Here is a 24,821-nt window from a genome sequence, read left to right as displayed (position 1 = left end):
CACAATAATAGGAATTTAAACATTACATGAACTATAAATGGTCCAAAAACTCCAATTAAAAGGCAAAGATTCTTCTCAAACTGGATTTAAAAAGCAAGATCCACTAGGTAATCTCTGTAAGAAAAACACTTTAAATACAGATATAAGTGGGTTAAAAGTAAAGGGATCGAAAAAGATAATGCCAGTGTTAAGAAAATTGGCTATAATAATATTAGGCAAATTCAATTTCATACAAGGAACTCTGTTAGGGATTAAGAGAATTAATTATTAATGATTTAAGGGTCAGTTCACTTAAATCTGTCACTGAAGAATGTGCATGACCCTAATAACAGAGTTTCAGAATATGTAATGCATAAATGGGGAAAATTTAAAGGAGAAAAAGAAAAATCCACCATTCTTTCTAGATTCTCTTTTATGACAAGATAAAAAACATAGTGACATTTAGTAGCTTCTATACCCCTGTCTACATGGGAGTGACCCAGTGTGACTCAGGAACTCACCCATACGCCTGGGATGCCACGAACTCAAATAGCATAGCTAGAGCCCAGGGGGCTTGGAAGGAAAGAGACAGTCACTGGGGCATTTACTGGAGAAAGCAAAGATTCTGCATTCCCCTTTGAAAATGATAAAGAAATCATTTTTCTCAGAAAGACTTTTCTAGAGAGAAATTTAGATATGAAAATAAAAGCAACGTCTACCTACCTTTCAGAGCTGTAACTCTGAAATAAGACTCTTGCTAAAGGGATGTTTAAATCTGTCACTGAAGAATGTGCATGACCCTAATAACAGAGTTTCAGAATATGTAATGCATATTCTGGCAGATTTTTGCTCTTCTACAGCTCCACTTTTGGCATTTCTCAAGAAGGTTCATGAGTTCCAAGAAGTTGAGTTTTCAGTTATTTCATGAACCAGTCTCTTAGTCTGGAGACTAGATGAGCCCAATTGAACAGCTGTATCTAGTCTCTAGGGGCTTGCTTAAAGCTGGGTCAATTTCCATTGATGTTTTGTAATCAACTTCTATGTGAACAAACACATCTATGTAAACAAAGATACTGAAAAAAATTTTCTTTTTTCAAATATAAAAGGTGTGAACAACACTGTCAGCCAAATTGACCTAATTAACCTGTACCTAACACTAGAAACCAGCAGGAAGATCTGAACGCATATCTTTTATTTAACATTTTATGGAAGGTTCTAGACTGCATAAAATTAATTGCATACATAGAAAATCCTTACAAAACTATTTTTAAAGCTCATAGAAATAAATGAATTGGGCACAAATATATGACATGGCATCAAAATTAAAAAACAGTTATATTCCTATATATCATTAAAGAACAATTTTGAATTATCATCTTTAAATGCCATTTGTAACAGCATTTAAAAAAAACTCATGAAGTACTTACTGAATAGTTTTAACAAAATGTAGACAAAGATACATAGACTGAAACAGCAATGCATTTCTGGGAGGAACTAAAGACCTAATGAAATGAAAAATAATAATGAAAAAATATACATGGTCTTCACGGGGTTAGAAGACTTAGTGTTGCTAAGATGTTAGTTTTATCCAAATAAATATATGGATTCAACCCTATTCTACTTTTTAAAATCCCAGAATTGTTTGTTTTGGCTGCAACTGACAAACTGATTATAAAATATGAATAGAAATGCAGAAGACCCAAAACAGCCAACATTAAAAAATAAATTAATTGGAAAGAATTTTAATACCTGATCCCAAGACTTGTTGTGGAGCTACGATAATGAAGACAGTGTGATATTGGCACATAGATAGGCAAATATATAAATGGAACAGACCAGAGAATCCAGAAACAGACCCACACAAACACAGTCAACTGATATTAAATGAGAGTACTGTAATAATTTTACCCTTTTGAAAAATGTGCTGGAATAAGTGGATGTCCATATGGGGGAGGCGGAAGGGAAAAATGAACCTTAACTTACCCCACAGACAAGAATTAACTCAACATCAAAGAGCTAAACTTTATAAAAACTGAAATAAAAGCAACTTAGAAGAAAATAGGCAAAAAATTGACTATGGTATAAGCAAAGATCTTTTAGAAAGAAACACAAAGTGGGCCATTAAAAAAGAAAAAGAGGGCCTCCCTGGTGGTGCAAAGAGTTAAGTTTCAGCGCTATGAAATCCTTACCAACTACTGCAGCACGAATTCCATCCCCTACCCCTCCCTGCCTGGGATCTGACTCACACAGTGCAGCAGACCTCTCCTGTCTCCCTGCTACTCCCCTCAGCAGTGTATTTAAGTAGACCTGCCTGTTCTGCTCACCACTATCTTTGGTGAATCTTCTCAGTTCCCACACCTCTAGCCTGTATCCCAGTTCTATGCAAAAATAAGTAAATATAATCTTTAAAATACTAAAAATAACTGCTTTTCAAAGACACCATTTAAGAATTGAAAAAGACAGTCACTGGAAGAAGATATTGAAGTATAAACATCTGATAAAAGACTTGTATCCTGAATATATAAAGAACATGTGTAACTCAATAGCAAGAAAACAGATGGCTCATTTTTAAAAGATAAAAGATGTGGGCCCTCCCTGGTGGTACAACGGGTTAGGACACAGCACTGCACGCATTGCAGCTGCCTCAGCATGAGTTCGATCCCCGGCCCCAGAGGTGACCCACATGGCGCCGCAGACCTCTCCTGACCCGCCCGCTGCTCCCCTCAGCAGTGTACTTCGTCAATCCGCCTGTTCTGCTCCCCACTCTGTCTCTGGTGAAGCCTCTCACCGCCCCTGCACCTCTGGCCTGTACTCCAGTTCTGTATGCATAAATAAATAAAACTTAAAAAAAAAAAAGGTAAAAGATGTGATGAGATGTTTCCCGAAGGATGACATGTGACCTAAAAGCTCCCTGAGAAGCAATCAGTGTCATTGGTGGTAAGAAAAAAAGCTGTGAGTCTACTCCAGAGGTTCTAGAAGGGCTAGGGTCAAAAAGCCTGATCTTAGCAAATGTTAGAGAGACCGCAGAGCATGCAAAGTCTCATCCATTTCATACATTGTTAGCGGAAGTAGAAAACGGTAAAATCACTTGGAGAACAGTTCGCAGATTCTTATAAAGCTAAAAATATACTTAACTTCATACAGCTCACTGATTTCACCCCTTAAGAGAAGTGAAAACATATGTCCACACTGACTTGTTCATAATGTCCCCAAATTGAAAACAACCTGAATGTCCATAGAGATGAATGGATAAACAAGTTATGGTACATTCATCCAATGAACTAATAGTAATAAAAAGGAACCAACTATTTAGACACACAACCACAGGGATAAATTCCCAAAACTATGTTGAGCCAGAGAAATCCACCACAAAGGGTACATACTGTACCGTCCTAATTGAAATCTGAGATGCTCCGCTGTGGATGACTTTGCCCTGCCCTCCTCTCTCCTGGGGCCATTTGGAAATATCTGGAAACATTTTTGGTTTGTCACAGTTGGCATAAGCTACTGACCTCTAGGGAATAGAGGCTGGGATGCTGGGAGGCATCGGCAATGCACAGGGGTCCCCCCTCAAGGACCTGGAGCTAAGACTGAGGACGCGTCGGAACTATTGTGTAGTTACAAGAAATCCGTTGGCAGCTGCCTCTGGCTGGAGCTAGGAAAGTGAGAACTGACAGCAAAGGAACCCTAAGGATGACGAAAATGTTTCAGATCTTCCCTGTGGTCATGGGCACACGTTGCTCTATACTGATGACACCTTGATAAGATTAATTTTTTTAAGTGGTTCTGAATATTACCTGGAAATATTTGTAGCTATTCCCATCTCAGGTACCTCAGAGTGACTTGTTCTGTCCATTCTTCTGAGCAAATAGCTCAGTGGATATTTCCTTCACTACCTGGGACGTGAGGTGCAAAAATTCACATTCTAGAAAATTGAATCAAAGTCTCCTAATTAGAATGGGGGGGGAGGGTGGAAGGCTGGGGGTGTGGAGGATGGGTTTGGGTGTAGCAAAAGATGATCTCCTGGCCCTTCCTAGTACCCCAGTCTTAAAGCACTTCATACACAACCAGGGTCACATGGACACACACCGACACATACCATTGGCATAGTGCCTGACACAAAGTATATAATAAGTGCTAATAACCTCTGCCCCCCCCACATTCTTTATGCTTTTATCTCCACAGCCACTGATGTTTTAATAAAGCCAAAAGCCTCTTGAACCTTGTGTGTGTGTGTGTGTGTGTGTGTGTGGTGGGGGTGAGTGGTGGTGCCATCTTTGGCAAGGGAAAAATATGCATGAAGGGAAAGCCAGTGGGGCCATCTCGGAAACGCCGCCATCTTGGAGGTCTCCGCAGGGTGTCCTGGGCCTGCTCACACCTGCTCGCGAGAGCTGACCTCGGGTTTCCGATCGAAATCGACCATGGTGGGAGTATTTACACTATGGAAATTGGCCAGCGCTGCAGATCAGGGCTGTTCCCTGGAGAGCTGGCTGGAGAGGTCTGCCAGCACACCACCCCCTCTGACTCAGAAAGAAATGAAATGCATACCGAAAGAGGATGCACATGAGTGTGAACACGGACCTTGCGGTTTGGAATTTATGATTTTTCCTCTTAGGTCATAAAGACAGTTGCAGCTGCCCTGAAGACCCATCTTCCCGTAAAACGAGGGCGGGGGGTGGTTGTGGGAGAGGGCTGGACACAGTTCATACAGAGGATTAAAGCATTCTAATTGGTAGCATAGGAGCTTCTGGTTAAGCAAAATAAAACATTTATTTGTAAAACCTGTGCTTTGTTTGGAAGCCGGCTGAACGGGAGGGTAGCCCTGGGTGAGGTTTAACCCATGTCCTGGAAGAAAGGGAGAGACGTCCTGATTTAGGGAGGGTCTGGCCACGGCCTGGGTGTGATGCGCTTTGGGGGGTTCCTGATCCTGCAGGGAGACCCACAGAGTGCCCCAGAGCCCCAAGAGCAGCAGAGTGAGCACCCCAAAGGGGGACTAGCACCTCACTCATGGGGTACTTTTGAGTATGGCAGGTGGACCACGCGGGTGGAGGAGGAAAACAGGAGACCTCCTTCCAGGTAACTCATGGCTCTGCCCTCAACTCTGGGTGCCAGCCCAGCCCATGAGGCTGAATTCATTCCTTCGTGGCCTGGGGACAGTAAGACCCACAAGATACCTCAAGTGAGACTCCGTCACCATCAGCAGAACTGAGGCCTTGGGGGTATCACTCACAGAGCCCGAGAGTGGCCTGAGAGCTGCCCTGAGGTTATTGATACCACTTAGAAGCGATTTCCCCCCTCAGCAAGGAATACTGGTGGGCACTAAAAAACACAGGTCCATATGGAGGCTTGGAAGTCACCCCTTGGAATCTGCAGGCTTCTCTGAGCCCCTTCGCAGGGAGCTGTTGGCTGCCCAAGGACGCTCTTTCCTCTTTCTGGGACCAGGAGGAGCAGCAGAGGGGGGGGGCCCGCTTCCAGAAGCACTACCCAAAATTGAGGTGACTCCCTTGGTCCTGAAAGACCCCCAGGGCCCCTGTGAGACCCGCAGGTGGGAAGGCAGGCGTGTGTGGGGTGGGGTTCATCTGCTCAGCTCCTAGTCCTCCAGCAGAGCTGGCTTTCCTGGGTGGAAGCTGGGGGTGCCTCTCTCTCTGTTACCATCTCCCTGTGATGGATTTAGAAGTCTTAATGAGAGATGGTGGAGTGGGGGAGGAAGGAAGGAAGGAAAGTAGGAAGAAAGCTCACAGGCACATGAGGGCGGAGGGAGGATTTGGGGGGAGAATCCTAGGTAGAAATCAATGAAGCCTTTAAATCTCCCACCCTGAAAAAGCCTGCATTTCTCTGTTGTCGTTGGGAACCCGCTGAATGGCTGGGAAACTGTTTTTAATAAACAAGAGTTCAAACGCTGAGGCTCTGTAGCCAACAGTCACGCCTTAAACTCTAAACTTTACATGAAAACTCTCCCAGTCCCTTTGAACTCGCCTTCCCTCTCCAGCAAGCTTTCCAGTGTTTATGCATTTTTCGAGATTGCTGGCAGGATCGCCAAGGCGCTTTGAATACTTTCCCTCTCTCCAGCAATCTCCTGCCTTCAGAACACATTAATGGCCCACTCAGCAACATCAAGGTATTGCTTTGAAGTCCCTGCTGGCTACAAGCCTCTCACACTCTTTGGTTACTGTGCAATCAAATAATTAAATGAATTCTCAGGGAAAAAAAAATCATTCTTTTCCTTGGTAATTAAACACTCCAGGTCGGACAGGAACACTGGGTTGACAGGAGAGGGAGTCTCTCTGAAGACTCCAAGCCCAGAAGTCTTTGCTCATGGCCCCCAGGGGAGAAAAATAATAACAGGAGAGAGGGTTGAGTCCTAACTTCCCTTCTGAGCTCAGCGGCAGTTTCCCTGGGCCTGGGGCTCACTGCTCTCAGAACCTCCTTTCCGAGGGGGAGATGAGGGGGTGAGGCATCCCCCCCAGCCAGGGCCCCTTAGGGGCGTTGGCTTGAGTTGGGGAGGATCTCTTCACCAAGATAAGTCTATGAGAGATCTTTGCTGCTCAGCCAATGCCAGTGAGATTCTGGGGTCAACTGGACTCAAGGGGAGAGGAAGACAAGGTTGAGAGTTGGGGGGTGGGGCAGGGGGTGAGGAGGGGTGGAGGGGCCGGGGTAGGGGAATAGAGAGGGGGTAGAGGGCTCCCTAAGCAGCTGGTGCTGGTGTTTAAGCAGCTGGTGCCTTCCCATCTTCCATGCCTCCACCAGGGTTGTGTCTCCCCCCCACAAAAGAATGCCCACCATCAGTTGGGGTGCAGACCCAACTGGGAAAGGCCCCTCCTCCTCTATACCCCCACTCCTGTTCCCTTCACCCCCTTTCCCCCCCTTCCCCCTCACCTGCTCCCTCAATAGCCTCCACTGTCACCTCTCCTTTCCCACTGCTGGTCTTTACCAAAGGCTCCCCCTGCCCAGGGCCCCCCTTACACTAGTCTCCAGACCCATCCCTGGGCATTTGCAAAGTGCCCACACAGAAGGGACCTGCTTCTCGGAGTCAGAGCAGAAGTGGTGCTCCTCTGGGTCTCTGGGCTCCATCGAGGCAACATCACACACTGGGTGTAACCTCTCAGCCATGGGCTCCTTTGGGACAGAGACCATGCCTGTGTGCCACCCCCCACCATGGAACACACACCCCGGTATCTCTCAGGAAGGGGATGATGAGTAGAGGGGAGGGAAATGGGCTTGAGTCCCAAGAGTCCCTTTATGTAAAGGCCATTATGATTTTGAGCTTCTCAGTGTGGTATCCTCATTTTCTTGAGGTGTTTCGTCATCACTCTATTCTCAGAGGACCCAAGAAACAGGACCTGACTGAGCTTTCTCTCTGCCCCAACCTTCCATCTGTACTTCTGATTTCCTCTTCATGGACTTCAACCCCAGGTGGGAAAGAGCATTCCATACTGAGCCCCTGAAGAACCAGGACTTTATTCTGCCATTTTAGAAATGCCAACAGAAAAAGATGGCCTCCTTGGAATTCCTGGCCCAAGTCTCAGGGCTGGCTCTCATTGGCCCAATATAAGTCACATGTCCCCCCTTGCACCAATCACTGTAGTGAAAGTGACAGATTATACTAAATGGGTAGATCATCCATAGAGCTAAGGGAGGGTCCCCTGAAGAAAACCAAGATGCTGCTCTCTATGAGGAGATGAAAACCAGAAGGCTAGGCTAGCAGAAAGGACAGATGACCACAGCAAAAAGTCTCATTGGGTCACTGATGGAGATTCTCAGAGGTGGTTGCAAAGACACTATGTGTAGGGGCTGAAAGGGTGGAGATAAACCAGGAGCAAGACCTCAGTAGAAGTTGAGGGTGAAGAACAGTAGAACCAGGCAAGCATCTGTGAGTCCTGCCATGGATCAGGGGGTGGAGTGGGTTCTACAATCCCGGGGAGGCATCTATGCCACTCTTGGGAAGGAGGTGAGGTGGGGAAATCAGGTTGGGACTGCACAGTGACCAGGGCAATTTTCAGAAATGGCACTTCTTGAAACAGTGAAAGTCTTCCCCATGTTGGGATTTATTCTACACAATGAGATACTCAGAACACAGCTCCAGCGAGCAGCAGAGTAAGCCAGAGATTGGAAGGACATGCACACATTATTATGAATAGCTGATTCCTGGTAGTGGGATGATAGGTGACTTTCTTAGTATTTTGTGTAATTTTGTACATACTTAGGGATTTTTTTTTTTAACCATACTTGGTTTTGTTATCAGGAAAAATATGAATTAAAAGAAAAAAATCCTAAGTGGTTCATGTCAAAGGCTCTATAAGCCAACCCTTTGCTCTCATAATCCACTCTCAATTTAACTCATTTCTCTGCATCTCTGGCCGGCACCCTGGGGACCTGGCTAGCCCTCAGTCTGGATAATTGGTCTCTGGCCAACTGGGAAGCAGGTGGCTGAAGCAGCCCCCCCACCCCCCCCTGCAGCGAGGGTGGGAGGGGTCTCTGCTTCTCCAGGCCCAGGCTGGTCTGGAAGCTAAGGGCTGGTTCCTGCTGAGTCTGGCACTGCAGAGGGAATAGGGCTCAGATGGACAGCAGCTGGGACCCTCCCCCACTGCATCCCTCCCCCCAAACTCACCCCCTGGGCTCTTTTCAGGCAGGATGAAGGAACAACAAAGGCCTGTAGCCGTCTCAGGCATGCCAAGAAGTGGGTGTCATCTGGAGGCTGCTTCAGCCCAAACCTTTTATGTTGACAAACCATGGTGATCAGAAGACTAATTGCTTCTTGCTGTCTACAGTCCGCCAAGTACTTGACAATGATTCACAAATCATTTAGATAATTGATTATCACAAAAGACTTTACCCCGATGGCAACGGACAGTCACTGGCTGGTTGGGGAAGAACTGGGGCTCAGTTTACCAGCAAAGCTCCCGGACAGGACAGGCACACACCCCTAGAAGTCAACAAGACCCTCAAGCCCCATGGTGGGTCCTATGCTTCCCCTGGGAAAAGAAAGCGAATTGCACTCACAGGCCTGTGCTGAATTCAGAATTCCGAACAGGAAGAGATTTAGAGGCATCTGCCAGGCCAGAGAGGACAGCAAGCCAGGGGAAAACTGCATTGCTGTGTAAATCCTGGAAGACAGAAATTCCATTGGTTTCACCCAACTGCCTATTTTTGGGTTTTCTGTCCTCGAAGTCAAGGTGTTTTGTGGAGAGAACATGGAAACCCCCACATCTTATCCTGTCTTGCTTTCTGAGCATCAAGGGCAAGGCTCAGAGCCTGGGTCCCCTTCACTTGGGCAAAGACTTGGCAACCTGGATTTCCCAGTTAGACCCAGACTGGGTGGGCGTCAAACTAGAGTGTATAGTGTCTGTGTGGCACGTGTCACTGGTTGGTCTGTCTGGGTACCCGCTGCGGGGCGTGGTGGCTGAGGTGATGGCCATGGGCACCAGGCTGTCTCTTTGAGTGTCTTGTCAAGATTTTCTCTTTGAAAGATTCAGCACCTGAAACATATCATGCTGCAGTGCGATATGACTTCAGCGAAAAAAGAGAAAGATGTGTTCTTGTCTTTTCTTGTTAGGACAAAGCTACAGGTGTCACAATTTTATCAGTCAGGAGACTGGTAACACTAAGCATTTGTGATGGGGTGAATTGCCCCCCAAAGTTATGGAAAGTCCGAACCTCTCAGAACATGACTATTTGGAGTGGAGCTCTGAAGATTTAATCAAGTTGCGATGGGGTTATTAGGGGGCCCCACTTCAGTGCGCCTGGTTTCCTTACAAAATGGGAGCTGAGGACACAACATCACAGACATGGTGGTGGAGGGGCTGTGTGTAAGCGGGACACCCTCTGAGGATGGTTTCTCCCAGAAACTGGAAGAGGCAAGGGAGGCTCCTTCTCCTGCAGATTTTGGAAGAAGCACATCTTGATTTCAGGTGCCCAGGCTTAGAACGGGGAGGCAAGACATTTCTATGGGTCTGAACCATCCAGCGTGTGATGCTTTACTACGGCAACCCCAAACTAACACAGCATCTTAAAACAGAAAGCGAATTCAAATCGGGATGAGGTGCTGAACGATTGATTTAAGAACTTAATAAACAAAATTGGTTGAGGCCTTGGTCACAACTTCCAAACGCCCATTGGGTTCATCTGCCCTGCGTCTTGTGGTTGAACCGCTTAGACACGATCCCTATTCAGGGGGCAGCCACAGCTGCGGGCGTCCATGAGCTGGTCGCTGGTCACTGCCATTGGAGCCTGGCCACTTCTCCCAGCTCTGTGCTCTTGGCACCCAGGGAGCTGGAGACAGATAGATGTCTACGTGGCTACCATAAAGCCCTGTGTCTCCTTGGCTTGTTCACGGAAAAGACAGACACCGCTTCCTCTCATTGAATCTGGACACAAAAAGTTTGAAAAATGCAGGACTTACTTTTTCAATCTCTGCAGGATGAGAAAGGGCAGTGAAAGTGAAGACAGAGGCAGGCTCAGGCTCGGTCACAGCGTCCACCACAGCCACTAGGGCTGCCCAATAAGTGCCAGATGCCCAGTTCGGCTTGAGTGGCCACACGAGAACTACCTCAGCGGCCGTCCTCTTTTATTGTCCTTTTTATTCCACGCCATGCCACGCTTTTGTGAATGGGAGGCTGCGGGGTCCTTGGTCCTGTCCGTCTATTGGCACAATTTTCCAACGGTCATGCTGACTTCTGTCCCCACCTCACATTCTGTCCATTCTTGCAACATTGAAACTCTCATTTTTTTATCCTCTCTGCTATGGGGCTTGGTCCTCAGTGATTTTTTTTTTTAAGATTTATTTATGCATACAGAACTGGGGCCAGAGGTGCAGGGTCGGTGAGAGGATTCACTAGAGACAGAGTGGGAAGCAGGACAGGCAGGTCCAGTTTGTGCTCACTGTTGAGATACTTGGAAGAGAGGGTGGGAGAGGAATCTAAAACTCAACTGCCAGCGCTGTGGGGTCATCTGTGTCATCCCCGACTCTGTCCACATTTCGTGTCCAACAAAAATGGCATGGAAGACTCAGTAACAGGGCTAGTTTGGGCTAAGGTCAAGTTTGGGAAGATGAAGTCAGATGTGAGGCTAGGAGCATGGTGTGGTCACCAGGACGGTGTGGACGTTCCCAGGCGCTTGTTCCATCACTTTCTATCCATGCGCCACAGGCCGAGCAACAAGCCCTGCTCTGAGCGGCTTATAACTCAGGGGGGAAGGGACAAAGTGTAGCAGAAGGCTGAGGAAACGCCAGAGTCCAGGGGGGCAGGAGTCTGGGGGGCTGAGGAGGGGCTGGGGGGCCTCTCATGACCCCAGGGAGAGGAAGGAGGGAGACAGGCTGAGCAAAGTCTTACAGGAAGGCCAGCTGGTGGAAATCACACACAGCACTGGTGGCTGACACAAGCGAGGCCCTTACCTTGGGCCGGACTCTGCTAAGGACACACATTTCTGCGACCTTCAAATGCACCCCAAAGGACCTTCACAACTATCCTCACTTGACAGGAGGCAAATTCAGGATAAGGGAAGCCCACCGCTCCAGGCCACCCCTTGCATCAGTGAGATCAAACCAGGAAGGCAGCTGAGACTCAGATTTGAGTGACCCTTGAGTATCCAGTTGGAGATTTAAATCAAAAGCTAAACATGGATATGCATGGAGTGTGTCAAGCAGATGCAGGGTGGTAAGAATTCAAAGACAAGGAAGCCACAGCCCCAACAGTTCATCAGGGTGCAGCCAGAATCCCAAGAAAAACCTTCACCCAGCAATTCCACAGGGAGAACCTACATCCCGATAATTAATGATTTGAGCCAGGACGATTTCTTTAGAGTAGCTTCACATGGCGGAATTCAGAAACTATATAAAAGCTAACCTAGGCGTAGGGTTAAGTGCAACTGGGCAGGCTTCTACACCACTGGCCTCTGTGGTCACCCCCTGAGGCCTTGGTCTTGTTAATGCAGAGAGCGTGGGCACGGGGCTCACGTGCCTGGTGAGGGACAGACGCACAGGTGCAAGTGTGCACACCTGAGCCTAGATCAGGGCTACAAGGGCGGGGTCACTCAGAGCCAGCTGCAGGACAACGGCAGTGGGGGTGGGGAGGTGGCTACGCGTGGACAGGTGACATGAGAGGACCCCAGAGAAAGCCCAGAGAAATGAGCATTTAGAAACTGGGGGGCGGGGGTGGGTGGGTAGGGGGCATGTTGCTGTCCCTGCTGGCTGGTTTCCCTGCTGACATTGAAACCAGTGAAAATGATATCAAGGGCTGCAAAATTCACCTTCAAATTGCTAGAACCCATGCTGAACCTTTGTGACTTGGGGTGGTTACAAAACAGTAAGTGTCGGTTACGTAAATGACCATCCAGCCATCCATTTAGACGGCGCTGCAGAAGAATACAGGAAACGTAACTGATGTGAAGACAAGCCAATGACAGGTTATTGAATGAAAAATGCAGATTGCAAAATAGTTTACGCTCTGATTGTCTCTCTCTGTGTGTGTGTGTGTCCTGCAAAATTTGAATAGTGGTTATTTTCATCTTAGGTGATACCACCAATCTTTTTTTGTTGTTATTGTTTTGATTCCACAAATACCAAGCACCTACAACAAGGTGCACCTGTAGGCCAGGTGTTACACACAGTGGCGAGTGAAAGGATTCTCACTCCCTGCCTCTAGAAGGAACAGCGGGGCATTCAAATAACCACTGCAGAGCTCCAGATCAGAATGTGCAGTGAGGGTCGAGCGGGTCAGGGACGGCGGCACCAGGGATGACATACCTGGATCCCACGGTCAGGGAAGGGCTGGCTTTGGAGTGGCAGCGTGGGGTGGAGAAGGCCTGAGCCAGGGCGGAGGTGAGGAGGCTGGCGGCGGAACAGGATAAGCAGACACGGAGAGGCAGGACGCTTTGGGGAAAGTCGAAGATGGAAGATCGGTGTGGGTGGAATGCTGGGCATTAAATGAGGCGGGGCCTCTGACCAGAGGAGATGTTCCTTCTACGGGAGCTCCTTGCTAGGGGAAATCCACCCATCCCGCTCTCCTCGGCTATCAGACCTAAATTTCTGAGCAAATTCTACCTGCTTGGACTCAACATCCACCCACCATGCCCCAAGAAGACAGACTACTCTCTGGGGTAACCCTGGTTAACTGCCAACATTTGCCTGGCTGCCTTTTGTCCCCCCTGGTTGTGTTTTGTGGGTTTGTGTTAAGCCGGGTCTCACCTACCTACTTCCCGGGTCAAGTCAGTGTACAGGAGAGACGCCCTCGCATGAGACTTTTAGAAAATGTAGCTGATACTGAGAAATAATAATTGCTCAGGAAAATGGAAAACCTTCGTTTGAAACTTCTGCCTCTTTCTGGGAGATTCTGGGAAAATGCAATTCCTTGCTAAAGGTAGACAAGAGGTAGTTTTTGTAACCAAATGCTTTTAAAGGGGCAGCTGCCGGCGTTCTCCACATTGCCAGCCTCATATGGGCCATTCGAGGGACGGACAGGATCCTTATCCCAGGCCCCACCTTTCAGCCCACGTGTGAGCGGCCACTCTGTGGGAGTCCATGCAGGGTTCCCTGACATCACACTGGAAGGCCACGAACTAGATCAAGAAAAATGCAGACATCTCCGGGCCAGCACTTTGCTCTGAAACAGCGCAAACAGCCTGTTTCCAAAACAAGCAGCCGCCAGCCATTTGCCCACCAGGTCTGTGCCAGAGACAGAAGCAGGATGCCGGAGCCCAGGTGCTGCAGCAGGGAGGGGGTGAAGGGGCATTGCCACATGGGGAGTAATACAGCGAGGGGGGTGTCCATTCTGGGGCCCCAGGAGAGACGCTGGCCCCAACTTCTCACACCAGCATCACGGTGCCTAGAAGCGAGAGCATTTTTTTTTTTTTTAAAGATTTATTCATTTCTGCATACAGAACTAGAGCACAGACCAGAGGTGCAGGGGTGGTGAGAGGATTCACCAGAGACAGAGTGGGGAGCAGAACAGGCAGATTGAGCAGCGGGCGGGTCAGGAGAGGTCTGCCGCGTCATGCGGTCACCTCCCGGGAATCGAACTCATGCGGAAGTGGCTTTAGCTTCTCAGTGCTGTGCTTTAACCTGCTGCGCCACCAGGGAGGGCCTTGTTTTGTTTTTTAAAGATTTACTTATGTCTATAAGAACTGGGGTACAGGCCAAGGTGTGTGTGTTGGGGGGTGGTGGTAAGAGGATTCACCAGAGACAGAGTGGGGAGCAGAACAGTGGATCTGCTGAAATCCACTGCTGAAGGGAGCAGCAGGGAGATAGGAGAGGTCACTGCCTACCCAGGGATCGAACTCGTGCCACAGTGGCTGCCGATAGCTTGATAGCACTGAGAGCCTTCGTGACCCCCATGTCATAGACGAGGACGCCGCCAGGCAACATGGTGGAAGTGATTAATAGTCCATAGGAGCAAGAAGCTCAGCACAACCGCGGGAGCACCTGGGGAGGGGGACCAGCTGGGTGAAATTTGAAGCTGGGGCTCAGAAAGAGAAGGTCCAAGAGTGGAGGGACCCCGGGGGGAAGCAGGGATCCCCGGGGGAGGCTGGAAACAATGGGTTCTATCGTTGGTGGTTCTGGGGTGTCTTGCTGCCTCTCACCTGCCCCCAAAGGAGACCGGGGGAGCTGGAGATGGGAGGGAAGGGCTTCTGGAAGGGCTGGGTCGTAACTGCTTTGGGGACGGGGAGAAAGGGGCTATTGGCGCAAGCCATGGGTTCTAGCTTCTTCTGGGAGGCACTGACCCTTTGAGAATCCAGCAAAACCATAGACCCTCTTCTCCGAGGCAGGCGCGGGACCCAGCAGTGCTAAGGCTGGCGGATCGCAGAAGCCATCCATCCATGCCAGCGCCAGAGCCCAGACTGACAGCACAAGAGTGGCAGAGAAGCCGGCACCGAGAAGCGGGCAGGCACGAGGGGCCGCTTGCTCCGGCTTTCTCTGTAGGTGCCCAGGTCATCTAGAGGGGCATCCAGGTCACCCAGTGTGGTGCCACAGGACTTGGGCCCAGAGCTGCCTGTGCCCACGCCTCTCTTGCCTCATCCTCACTGGATGAATCAGGGTTCTTGGCCATTGAGACAGAACCCCCGCCCCACCCACCCCCAGACTGCCTGGAAAGAAGGCAGAAACTTCTGGAAGTGTGAGCCCCTTTCCAGCCCAACGGGGAAGGCGCAGCCATGTGCACCATGAGGACTAAGACCAAGGAATCCAGCAGCCCAAACTCCCCACACTCTCACCTGCACCCCACAACAGTTTCCAGCCAGAGCCCAGCCCCTACACCTCACTCTGGCCTTCACTGTACCCGGTCAGCCTTGGTACCTGCCTGCAGCAAGGACAAGAAGCCCAGAGCTGCAGACCCCACCTCCTGAAACAGCCCTCGAGGGGTCAAGTCCCTTTGCTTTTCCGGAGGTTTCGTGGCAAGGCCCTGTTCACAGCGGCTGCAGAATGGAAGAACTTGTGTCCTCTGACAGGGCACTGGATTGAGATGGGGTCTAGCCACACAACGGATTATTCAAATGTGAAGAAATAACAGCAGAGTGGAAGGCGCTCCAGGGGAACATCCAAAGCAAAGTGAGCCAGAAACATAAGGACAGATGTCGGCTGCACAGAGAGGCGCAGTGTCGGAGCAAAGCAGATGAGCTGGTGAAGCAAAGTAATTATAAACCAGCAGGCACGAACACTGAGGTTTCTGAGGTCAAGGGGGTGGAGAGGAGAGAGAGGCAAGGGGGAGTCGGAGGGGGAGGGGAAAAAGAAGTCAGGGAACAGTGATCTCAAGCAATTAAAAACAAAGCCACAAATCACCCCCAGTCTGCTTTAAACTGACCAGCTAGCCCATATCTGCTGAGACGAGGGCAGCCATGTCTGCAGCTGGGCAGACTGAAGACCTCCACGGCCACCCCGAGTAGGTAGGTAGCTGGCTACTGAGAGGTGCTCATCACCTTTCCCGTGCCTCCCGCGGGTCCTCACACGCGTCAGCAGGGTCCCTCACGAAGGCATCAGCTGGCCAGCAGGTCCCGCCTGACGTCCTCGTGAGTGCCCAGCACTCAGGCTTCTCCCCTCGAGACGCCGCTTATACGCAGGTAACCCTTGGGGGCTTGCTCCCGGCCTTTCCCCACCTGCCCAGACTGGGGAGACCTGCTGGCGGGAGGCTGGGCCTGCACATAGGCGGTGGGGGGCGGGCACCAGCGTTAGGCCTGCTCCAGGGCAGAAAGCCCAGCTGCCTGGCAATTCTGAAATCTCTCTTCAACGCCCAGCGCAGGCTCAGAGCTGGGAAAGGTCAAGGGCGGTTCGTGCGGGGCTCGGGAGAGGAGGGGAGCAAGGCCTGGTGTTCGCAGGCTCCAGGGGGCCTTCCCTGCCCCACCCTGGCATTCAAAGATGAGGCCAAAGTTTTTGAAAAATATAAAATTTTAATAAAGGCTACATCTCTTAATTACAATAATTATTGTACCATGTAATTTTCCTTAAATGAACTCTTTATAATGCATAATTTACAGTATAAGTAGAACAAAATGCCATGGCAAAAGTCAGAGTATAAGACTTGTAATAAAAAGGCATAAAATATATTTATACATAAACCCCTTTCAAAAAACAAGGGAAAGCTTGAGCCCTCAATATAGGGCGACACACGGAGGGGCCCGTGCAGGTACAGGTACTGTACTGATTTAAGTCAAGCACTAGAGATAGTGGATTAATACTCTTTTGCCATACGATATATACAGACGTATAGTACAAGGAACGAGGGCAAACAGAATGTACACATTAACTTAACACAAAAACCCGAACGCCAAAACGAAGGGTCTGGAGGAAAGGGTGCTGCGAGTCTTCCCACAGCTGTCGGCGTCTCTGCAGGGCCTGGGGGGGAGGGGGCCGTTGACAGAACGCTGTGGTCCAATGATCCATTCAAACACACACACACACACACACACACACACACCTCAAGAAACTGCAAGGACCTGTTACATTTCAATCACAAAGCACAAGCTTGAATCACAGGAGCCAGCCGACCCTGGCCATGGGCCACTGGATGGGGCCTTGCTGTCTGGGGAGCTCCAGGAAGATTCTGGGGCCCCCACGGAAGGTTCCTCACTCCACCACACCCTCTGCCACCACCATGATGCTCCCGTCTTACATGGCAAACCCCCCCCCCATGACAAGTCACCCTCAAGACCTCGATGACAAAACAGGGCAGCCCAGAACGAAAAACGCGCCGATTTCGGCTTAAGGTAGCGCGGCCTCTCAAAGGCCTGCCCTCACGGGGAGGGGGCGGGGGGGGGCAGGGCATGCTTCTCTCTGGCCCAGCTCCTGCGTTTAAGACAGAACCACCACTCTCTTCCCTTCCGTGTCCAAGCAGCATATCCATAAACTGGGGGCGGGGAATCAATGTTCAATAAATATCAGTAAGGATTCCTGTTCAGGTGAGCTGTACAGTTGCTCAGTTTATGGATCTCAGAGCCCTAGGAAGTCCTCTGTCATGGGTGGTTGGTGGTCTCTCAAGTACAGCCAGCATCTCCAATCGCCAAGAGTGGTTTTAATAGATAGTGAAGCCTCTTCTGGCCCCAGTACCCAGCTCGTGAGTCATGAAAACAGGCCTCCCCGCACCCCGGCCCGAGGCCCCACTCTGTGTCTTCTTCATTGGTTTAGTTCCTTCAACGCGTTTCTGCAGCGCCATGTGGCGTGGGCTCTGGCGTCCGCAGCCCCGAGGCCGGCCAGAGGCTCAGTCGATCCTCTCCACCTTCCCCAGGATCCTGCCTTCGTACATGGGGAGCACCGTCTCGTCGTCCCAGACTTCCTCAAACACCGCCCCGCAGGCGAATTCGTCGCTCGCTTTTTTGAAGTAATACCTAAGGAGGCAAACCGAAAGCGCACTCCGGTGAAACCGCAGCTGGGAGCCTGTGCACAGACCTTGGCGACCGGAGGACTGAGGTGCCCGGAGAACGCTGCTGTGGCTGCGGCAGGTCAGCCGTGCCCGTGCCCGAAGGGGGGTGCAAGTGGGCAGGCTGAGGTGGCTCGCAAGGCCAGCGGGGTACCGGGAGCTGTGGCCTGGAAGGTGCCTGCTCGGGGCTGCCGCCTTCAGCCCAGAACTGCCCGCTGTCCGCTGACACACGTACCGAAAAGCGCGCCTGGGCCAAGCTGAGAGCCCAGAGCCTTCTCTGTCCTTTCTATGGGAGGAGGGGCAGAAGGCAAAGCGTGTCTGGAGCTCACCTGCTAGAGCAGCCGCGGCAGGGAGGGGCCCTCAGAGAGACCCAGCCCCGGCCCCACTGGCCCGGAGAATCTGAGGAAGGTGCTTCGGTGGCCCCTAGTCCGCCCCGACACCCCGGCCACCCCTCCTTGCCTTGGCGCCCAGGCTCCTGGGGGCCGGGGCCCAGCACGGCCGGGGGTGGGGTGGCCCTGCAGCAGGCCGGCTGCCGGTGCACCCCATCTCGCCTGCAGCTAGCACGCAACTCGGGCCCCATCCTGCTCTGCGCTCCTTACCGCTACCTCGCCCGGCCAGACAGCAAAGGGCCGGTCTATTAAGCCCTTAGATTAAAGTTTCCTTTTATCCAACCTCCCTTCTTGCAAGGCCGTTTAATTGTACGGACACAAACGATGGGCCTTTCCCAGGGGCGTTGCATGCAGAAACAAAATTAAGCAAAGGACTCCCTCCCTCTCCCGCGTGCCCAGCAAGGGCGACACCCGGGGCGGCAGCTGTCACCTGCAGCCACTGTGCCCAGAGAGGGCCCAAAGCCCACACCGTGTCTCCAGCTAGCTTCAGTTTTTCTTTTTGCTTTTCTCTTTAAGAAGAAAGAAGTCCCCTTGGTTAAGAGCTAGATTTTTTTCTTCTTTAATGAAGGCATGCCAAATACTTTCACAGGAGATAAGGCTACATAAAGTGAAACAGCTGGGTTTAGTCAAGGTTCTTTGTTTTCAGCATTCCGGAGGAGCTGAAGTATTGGGGGGACGAGCACTGTGCCAACGGGCCAGCGGTGGAAAAGCTCCGTATCTAGGGGGGACTCCAGGGCTTGGGTTCAGCAGGAGAGGAGAAAACGGAGGGCGCCTCCGGGCAGCGGAGAGGTGGGCATGGGAAAGTCACTTTTCCAGTAAGAGGCTCGAGGCCGGTGGGCAGCCTCAGTGCCCCGGGGCTTCTCTGGTCGGGTGACACGCGAGGGCCTCACAGGCCACGGGCAAGGCATGCTCCTGGGCCCGCCCCCGAGACTGCCAACACGCAGCACTCCCTTGCTTTCTCCAAAAAACAGGCTTTTCCCTGCAACATGCTTTCCGTGGCCAACGCTGCTTTCTTCTGACATCTGGCACCAATAGCGTCTGGCACGTCTGGAGGGGCCGCTCGCCTCTGAACCTGTGCCATGTTGAGGTTACTCAACGTGGTCTCCTGCTCCATGCTGGGCTTTTCACGGGGGACTGCCGGGGGGCCAAGTGAGGCATGGGCGTGCCCACCTCCCAGGCGGGTGAGGCCTGGCACCTTGTGTCCACCCTTGCCAGGAGGATAAGGCGCCCAGCTGCAGCCTGGTGAGCCAGGACAGCCAGAGATAAGGCGGCTGGGAAGGCCCTGCCACAGCCTGATCCAATCAGCCAAGAATTTGAGAGTGGGCCATTTGTGCAAGTCTTTGTGCATGAAAGAGGAGGCCGGGGCTTCAAAGCCGGGCTTGTTAAGTGTGCCTTAGGAAAAAAAAAATCAGAGCCAGATGTGGCCAGAGTGGCCGAGTGCAGAACCCCTCAGCAGCCTCTCCGCTAAGCGCTCGTGGCCCTTCTCCCCTGGAGGTCACCTGAAGGTCACCTGCCGTTCCACTTAGTCCAGCCAAGTCAAAGCTGAGATCCAAACGGACCCCTTGGGTAATGAGCGTCACCTTGTGTCTCCGCGATCACAAGAAGCCTCAGGAGCCGCGGCAGCTGCAGTGCAGCCAGGCTCGAAAGCCCTGACGCCTCTCAGAGTGGCCCTGCCTGGGTGTGACGGGAGAGATCTGGGCCGGCTCGTCAGTCACCCACAGGGGCCCCAGCCTGAAGCCCCATCCTGCTGCCTGCAAAGGGCTCGCTTGGGGCCTAGGTCAGCTCGCAGGGCAGGCAGCCAGGACAGCCGCTCCGGGAAGGGAGGGTGGGCCCAGGCCTGCAGGAAGGCAGCCGGGCCCAGGAGCCGATGCCCGGCAGCAGGTGGCTTGGCACACGGAAAGCACTGTACCGCCTACCTGGCTCGAGGCGGGGTGTTGGGTACTGGGGGGGGGGTGCCTCCTCCCCTGCCCCGCGCACACTTGAGATGAAACTAACTGGAGCTGGACCCACAGCCCCGGGGCCACATGGGGAAGGCGCAGGCCGGACTCTGGCTGAACCGCAGCGAAGCGCCACCTGCCCAAGCTACAGGGAAAGTGACCGACCTCCTCGGCTCCTTGAGCCTCTACGTGGGGGGAAAAAGCCCAGGGAGGGCAGGCTCTTTTCCAAGACCACCACAGGGACAGTGGCCAGTGCTGCCAACCACTCCCCCCGCCCCCGGGTCTCCCCGCAGCTCCTGTGCCTTCTTTATTTTGGACAAGAGAGCGCACCTGAGGCCCATGACCCAGATAGCGCGTGAGGTGGGTCAGGAGCACCTGCCCTCGCGTGGGGTGGTGGATCTGCCCCCAAGCAGGAGGGCTCCCCGCTGACCAGGCTGTCTGTCTCCCTCATACACACGTCCCTCTCCTTCAGCGGCACCGCCTGGGGGCCCCGCTCTGGTCCCTTCTTGCTTGCTCTCAGCCTCCTCACCTGGCAGGGAGAGCCGGGTCAGGTCCCCAGAGCCCTCCCTGGGCTGCTGCGCTGCTTCTGGGCAGAGGGCGCCAGCAAGACCAGTGCCTCCCGGGTGCTCGCCCCGGCCCCAAGCCCGGGAAGCCAGGCCGGACCAGGTCGCGAGCAAGCGAGCTCCACAGCAGGGTGAAGCCACGAGCTCTTACCTGTAATTCCCCTTTTTGCTGAGCTGCTCTTTAAAGTGGCCGAGGGTCAGGCTCTGGGCCTTCAGCATCCTCCGGTATGGGATCTCCTCTCCGCAGAAGAAGTAAGTGACGACCAGCTCGCTGGCCTGGAGCACGTGGACACCCGCCAGCTTCTTTGGCTCTTTGTGGCTGAAAAGCAGGAAGAGACGCGCTCAGCCTGTGAAGGCCGCAGGCGCACGCGGGTGCGGGGGCTGGGGCGGGCTCTGCAAACCCAGGCCCCAGGGTGCAAGGGGGCCGCGGCTCGCGGTGCTGGGGTGCGGCGCGCTCCGGACAGCCCGGTGCCACCCCTGCTCACGTGCGCGGGACCAGGGCAGGCACCGTGCCCAACTGCCGGGACAGCAAGCAGGGTGCAGAGCAGCTCCTTTCAGGCTGGCGCAGGTGGGGGGCCCCCAGGCAACTGAGAGGAGACACTATCTCCCCGGGGCCGGGGACTCGGCCACCAGGCCGTGCCACAGGTGCCCACGGGCTGCGAACTCGATGCTGCAGGCCCGCGGTGGGCAGGGCCCACACTCAGGCTGACTGTACAATTCAGTCTGAGTTTTCGGGGAGTAATTAAAAAACACAACAAGGCCCAGGGTGGCGTCTTATTCGGAACTGCAAACGCAGCTGCTGACGAAGGCGAAGGGGCCACAGGAGACCACTGTGATCACTGAGCCCTCGCTCATCTCCGTCAGAGTGCCTCAGACGCAGCGTCCTGCCATCACGCCAAGCCAGGCCTGTCTGCTCCGCGGGGGGAAGATGAACAGAAAACGCGTGGCCGGGTGGGGAAGGGCGGTCTACCCCGAGGCCGAACAAGACGCCGTCTCCCACCTCCCCGGTGCCGGACCATCGCCCTCCTGCTCCTGACGGACTTGCAGGCAAATGGGGGCAACGCATCCCCCTGGGCTCGGGGCCCCTTTCTTGGCTGTCTGGCCCCGTCTGGAAGAACACGCTGGAAGCCCTGACTGAGCCCCATCACTCGGGAAGGACCACTGGGTCTCAGCGCCCGGCTCAGCCCAGGCGGGATGTCAAGGCCCTAACTGCACGGGTGGTAAAACTCAAGGTGACTGCATGTACTAAAAAAAAAAAAATGCTTTCAAAAAACAACTCCAGAGAGTGAATGCAAACCACTGGGCAGGTCTCGGCGAGGCCAAAGACACTCACTCTTCTGAAGCCGGGCTTGGGTCGGAGGAGGGCGTGGCTCCTGTCTGGCCAGTGGCAGAGGGGGTCCTGTCCCTCTGCTGACTGACCTCGCAGCACCTGAGGACACAGCCGAAGGATTCAGAGGTCAACCTGCTGTCCCCACAACAAACGGGAAGCAGCCAGAAAACTACTCTATGGCTCGCGAGGAGACACGGACCCCACTTCCATCCCTGCAGACCCACCCCGGTGCTGTGTGAGCGGCGGCTCTAGAGGGACACCTTGAACAGGCACCCGCGCTCCATGGGAGCCCAGGCCAAGGGTGGGCACCTGTTGGCCCTGTTTTCTTCAGGTTCCTCTAACCAGTGGTGATAGCAGCACATGCGCAATGAGACTTGTCAGAGTTACTGAGACTCATCCTCCCACTTCTGTGCAGTTTGCCCAGCTAACAGATCCCGGTTAGCCCCTCAGAAGAAACACAACTAAAGCAAACGGCTTCTAGTGGCTGGGAAGAACTGTGGCCAGGAGCACCTCACTGCCTCCTCGCCCGGGGGTGGAGACCCAGGCAGAAAGGGGCCCTCCGGCAGCAGGCAGGCCTCTGCCTCAGCCCCCGCCCTGCCACTCACCGCTGCCTCGAGGGCCTGGACACCTCGGTCAGCCTGCGGCAGGCCTCCTCCAGCTGCGCCAGGGTGTTGGGTGGGGCCAGGGGTGGCACTGCAGGGTCCTGGGTGAATGGGTGGGCTCGGGGGGTGGCACGGGGGTGCCCACTGCTGCCGCCCCACAGATGATGCCGGCCGCTTCGCTCGGCCAGGGGTGCGCGGGAGAACTCCGCGGGGTAGGCCTTTTTGGCACTTTGGGCATTGGACAAAGGATAAGGAAAGAGAAGCAGGAGAAACTGGGTTAGAAAAACTGGAAAATATGACTTCAGTAGAAACTGTTCTATTCTGCCCTCAGAGGGAGAAAAAAACCCACTCTGACACGCACAGGGTGTCGGAGCCTGGCATCTTTGTGGTCTGCTCAGCAGGGGCCGCGGCCGAGCCTGTGGGCTGACTGCAGGCACCGCGCTCCGCGGCGGTGCTGCGGTGGCTGCCCAGGGGGCCGCGCCAGCATCCACCGCTGGGCGAGCGACCTGTCTCCTTCCTCCCCCAGAGGCTGCGGAGCCCCCCTCCGCCTGGGGCCCCCCTTCCCGGGCCGGGCAGGGCGGCGCCAGGCTCTGTGCCGCTCCGCCCGGGCGGTGCCGCCTCTACTGCCTCTGTGGGCCACCAAGAGCCAAGTCCCCAGAGACGTGTTGTCCCTCCGGGCCCCACCTGCACAGCACAACAAGCTGCGGGGGTGGGGGGTGACTCCAGGGACACGGCACCTGGTCCCCACCCGGGACCCCCTCACACCTGCCCGCCGGGAGAGAGGCGTCCCCGAAGCTGAGGCCGCAGACACTTACCCGAGCTGCTCCGGCGGCACCGGCTCCAGCGCCCTGGGGTGGCTCTTGCATTTGGGGTAGCAGTAATACTCGGGGCCCCCGGGGCAGAGGCAGCGCGCCCTCTGGCTGGCCTCCACCTCGATCTCCTCCTTGGTCTTGGGGAGGGCGTGGTGGTGGATGTAGTGGTGGTGGACGTGCTTGGTGGTCTGCTTGGTCACGAAGCCCTTGGCTCCCAGGAGGGGGCAGCCGGCCGCCGAGGGCCCTGCGGAGGGCGGCCTGCCCCCGGCGGGGAGCAGGGGGCGGTACTGCTGCTGGTGGTGGTGGTGGTGGTGGTCGGGGGAGCGCGAGCGCGGGCTGTAGCGGCCGAGACCCGGAGACTGGCAGCCGGGGGTCTTGAGGACCCTGGACAGGTGGTCATCCAGGATGGTCTGCGGGTCCTCCTCATAGCTGGCGGCGGGCAGGAGCGCGAGCGCGTGCTGGGCGGGGCCTCCCTCCCTGGAGCTCAGCGCCAGCTCGGGGCCCTCCTTCTCTTCATCCTGGAAGGGAAAGCCCGGAAGGGGAGTGACCCCAGAACCAGGGGGCGCCCTCGCGAGGGGCGCGGCGGGGCGGGCGGGGCTGCCGGCACTACCTCGCGGATCCGCTGCAGCCGCGCCTCCAGGCTGTGCCGGCTCTCCATCTCCTTCTTCAGCTTCTGCAGGCGGGCGATCAGCAGCGCCGCAAAGGTGGCGGGTTCCATGGGGGTCACCTCCTTGGGCAGGCGGTGGGTTCTCTGCGGGGCGCGGGGAGGGAGAGCAGGCAGTGTCAGCCGGCCGAGCCGGGCGGCGCGCGGCGCACCGGACTCGCGCACTGGACTCGCGGCCGCCGGCTCCGGGCTTTAAGCCCCGCGCCGCGCCGCACGGAGCGCGCCATGGCCTCCGCGCTTGCCTTGGGCAGGAGCAGTTGGTCGCACTCCGAGAGGCCACGCTTGTTCTCTCTGTAGTACAACCAGCCCATCAGTAGCTACTCTGAAGTAGAGAATCTTCAAAGACTGTTGTCAAACATCAAAAAAAAAAAAAAAAAAAAAAAGGCAGCCCTCTGCGGCGGGAGGGGAGGCCAACTCAAGGAATAAAAAATAGTCTAAACAGAAAGGAGTCCAACATTTTTTAAAAAGTAAGACTGGAAGGGAGGTGGGGGTGCAGGCTGGGGCGGCGGAGAGAAGGGGTAAGAGGGGAGTCAATGGGCCCGGATCAGAAGAGCGGTAATTTATTTCCCGGCCGCACACTGTGCACCTTTGAGGCAGTGTTGTCTCAACACCGCCGCGATCCCCCGTTTCCCTCCACCCCGCCTCCCCATCTCTTTGTACAGAAAATGAAGAAAGCTGCTGCGGGCTAGTGGCGGAGCACCGCTGAGC

At 53.8% G+C, this 24,821-nt stretch overlaps 1 protein-coding gene across 2 annotated transcripts in view; it reads right to left on the bottom strand.

Annotated features, from left to right (window-relative positions):
• Positions 1–16,425: 16,425 nt before the first annotated feature.
• AXIN2 (axin 2) overlaps positions 16,426–24,821 on the bottom strand; it is a 24,904-nt gene continuing 16,508 nt past the window's right edge. The window contains exons 4-9 of one of the 2 annotated variants that reach the window (XM_012732968.1): positions 24,060–24,200; positions 23,453–23,967; positions 22,641–22,865; positions 22,039–22,134; positions 20,857–21,024; positions 16,426–17,784 (exon numbers count right to left, since the gene is read on the bottom strand). In XM_012732968.1, the coding sequence (XP_012588422.1) occupies positions 17,658–17,784; positions 20,857–21,024; positions 22,039–22,134; positions 22,641–22,865; positions 23,453–23,967; positions 24,060–24,200 (1,272 nt within the window). In that variant the 3' untranslated portion in view covers positions 16,426–17,657. The remainder of the gene's footprint in view (positions 17,785–20,856; positions 21,025–22,038; positions 22,135–22,640; positions 22,866–23,452; positions 23,968–24,059; positions 24,201–24,821) is intronic. The other variant, XM_012732969.1, reaches the window with a different exon arrangement.

The sequence above is a fragment of the Condylura cristata genome, unplaced genomic scaffold (genome assembly GCF_000260355.1).
Source record: "Condylura cristata isolate star-nosed mole 26May11 unplaced genomic scaffold, ConCri1.0 scaffold00038, whole genome shotgun sequence".
NCBI classification, from domain to species: Eukaryota; Metazoa; Chordata; class Mammalia; order Eulipotyphla; family Talpidae; genus Condylura; species Condylura cristata.
Note: the sequence above shows the minus strand (reverse complement) of the source record. Positions and strands in the feature narration are given on the sequence as shown.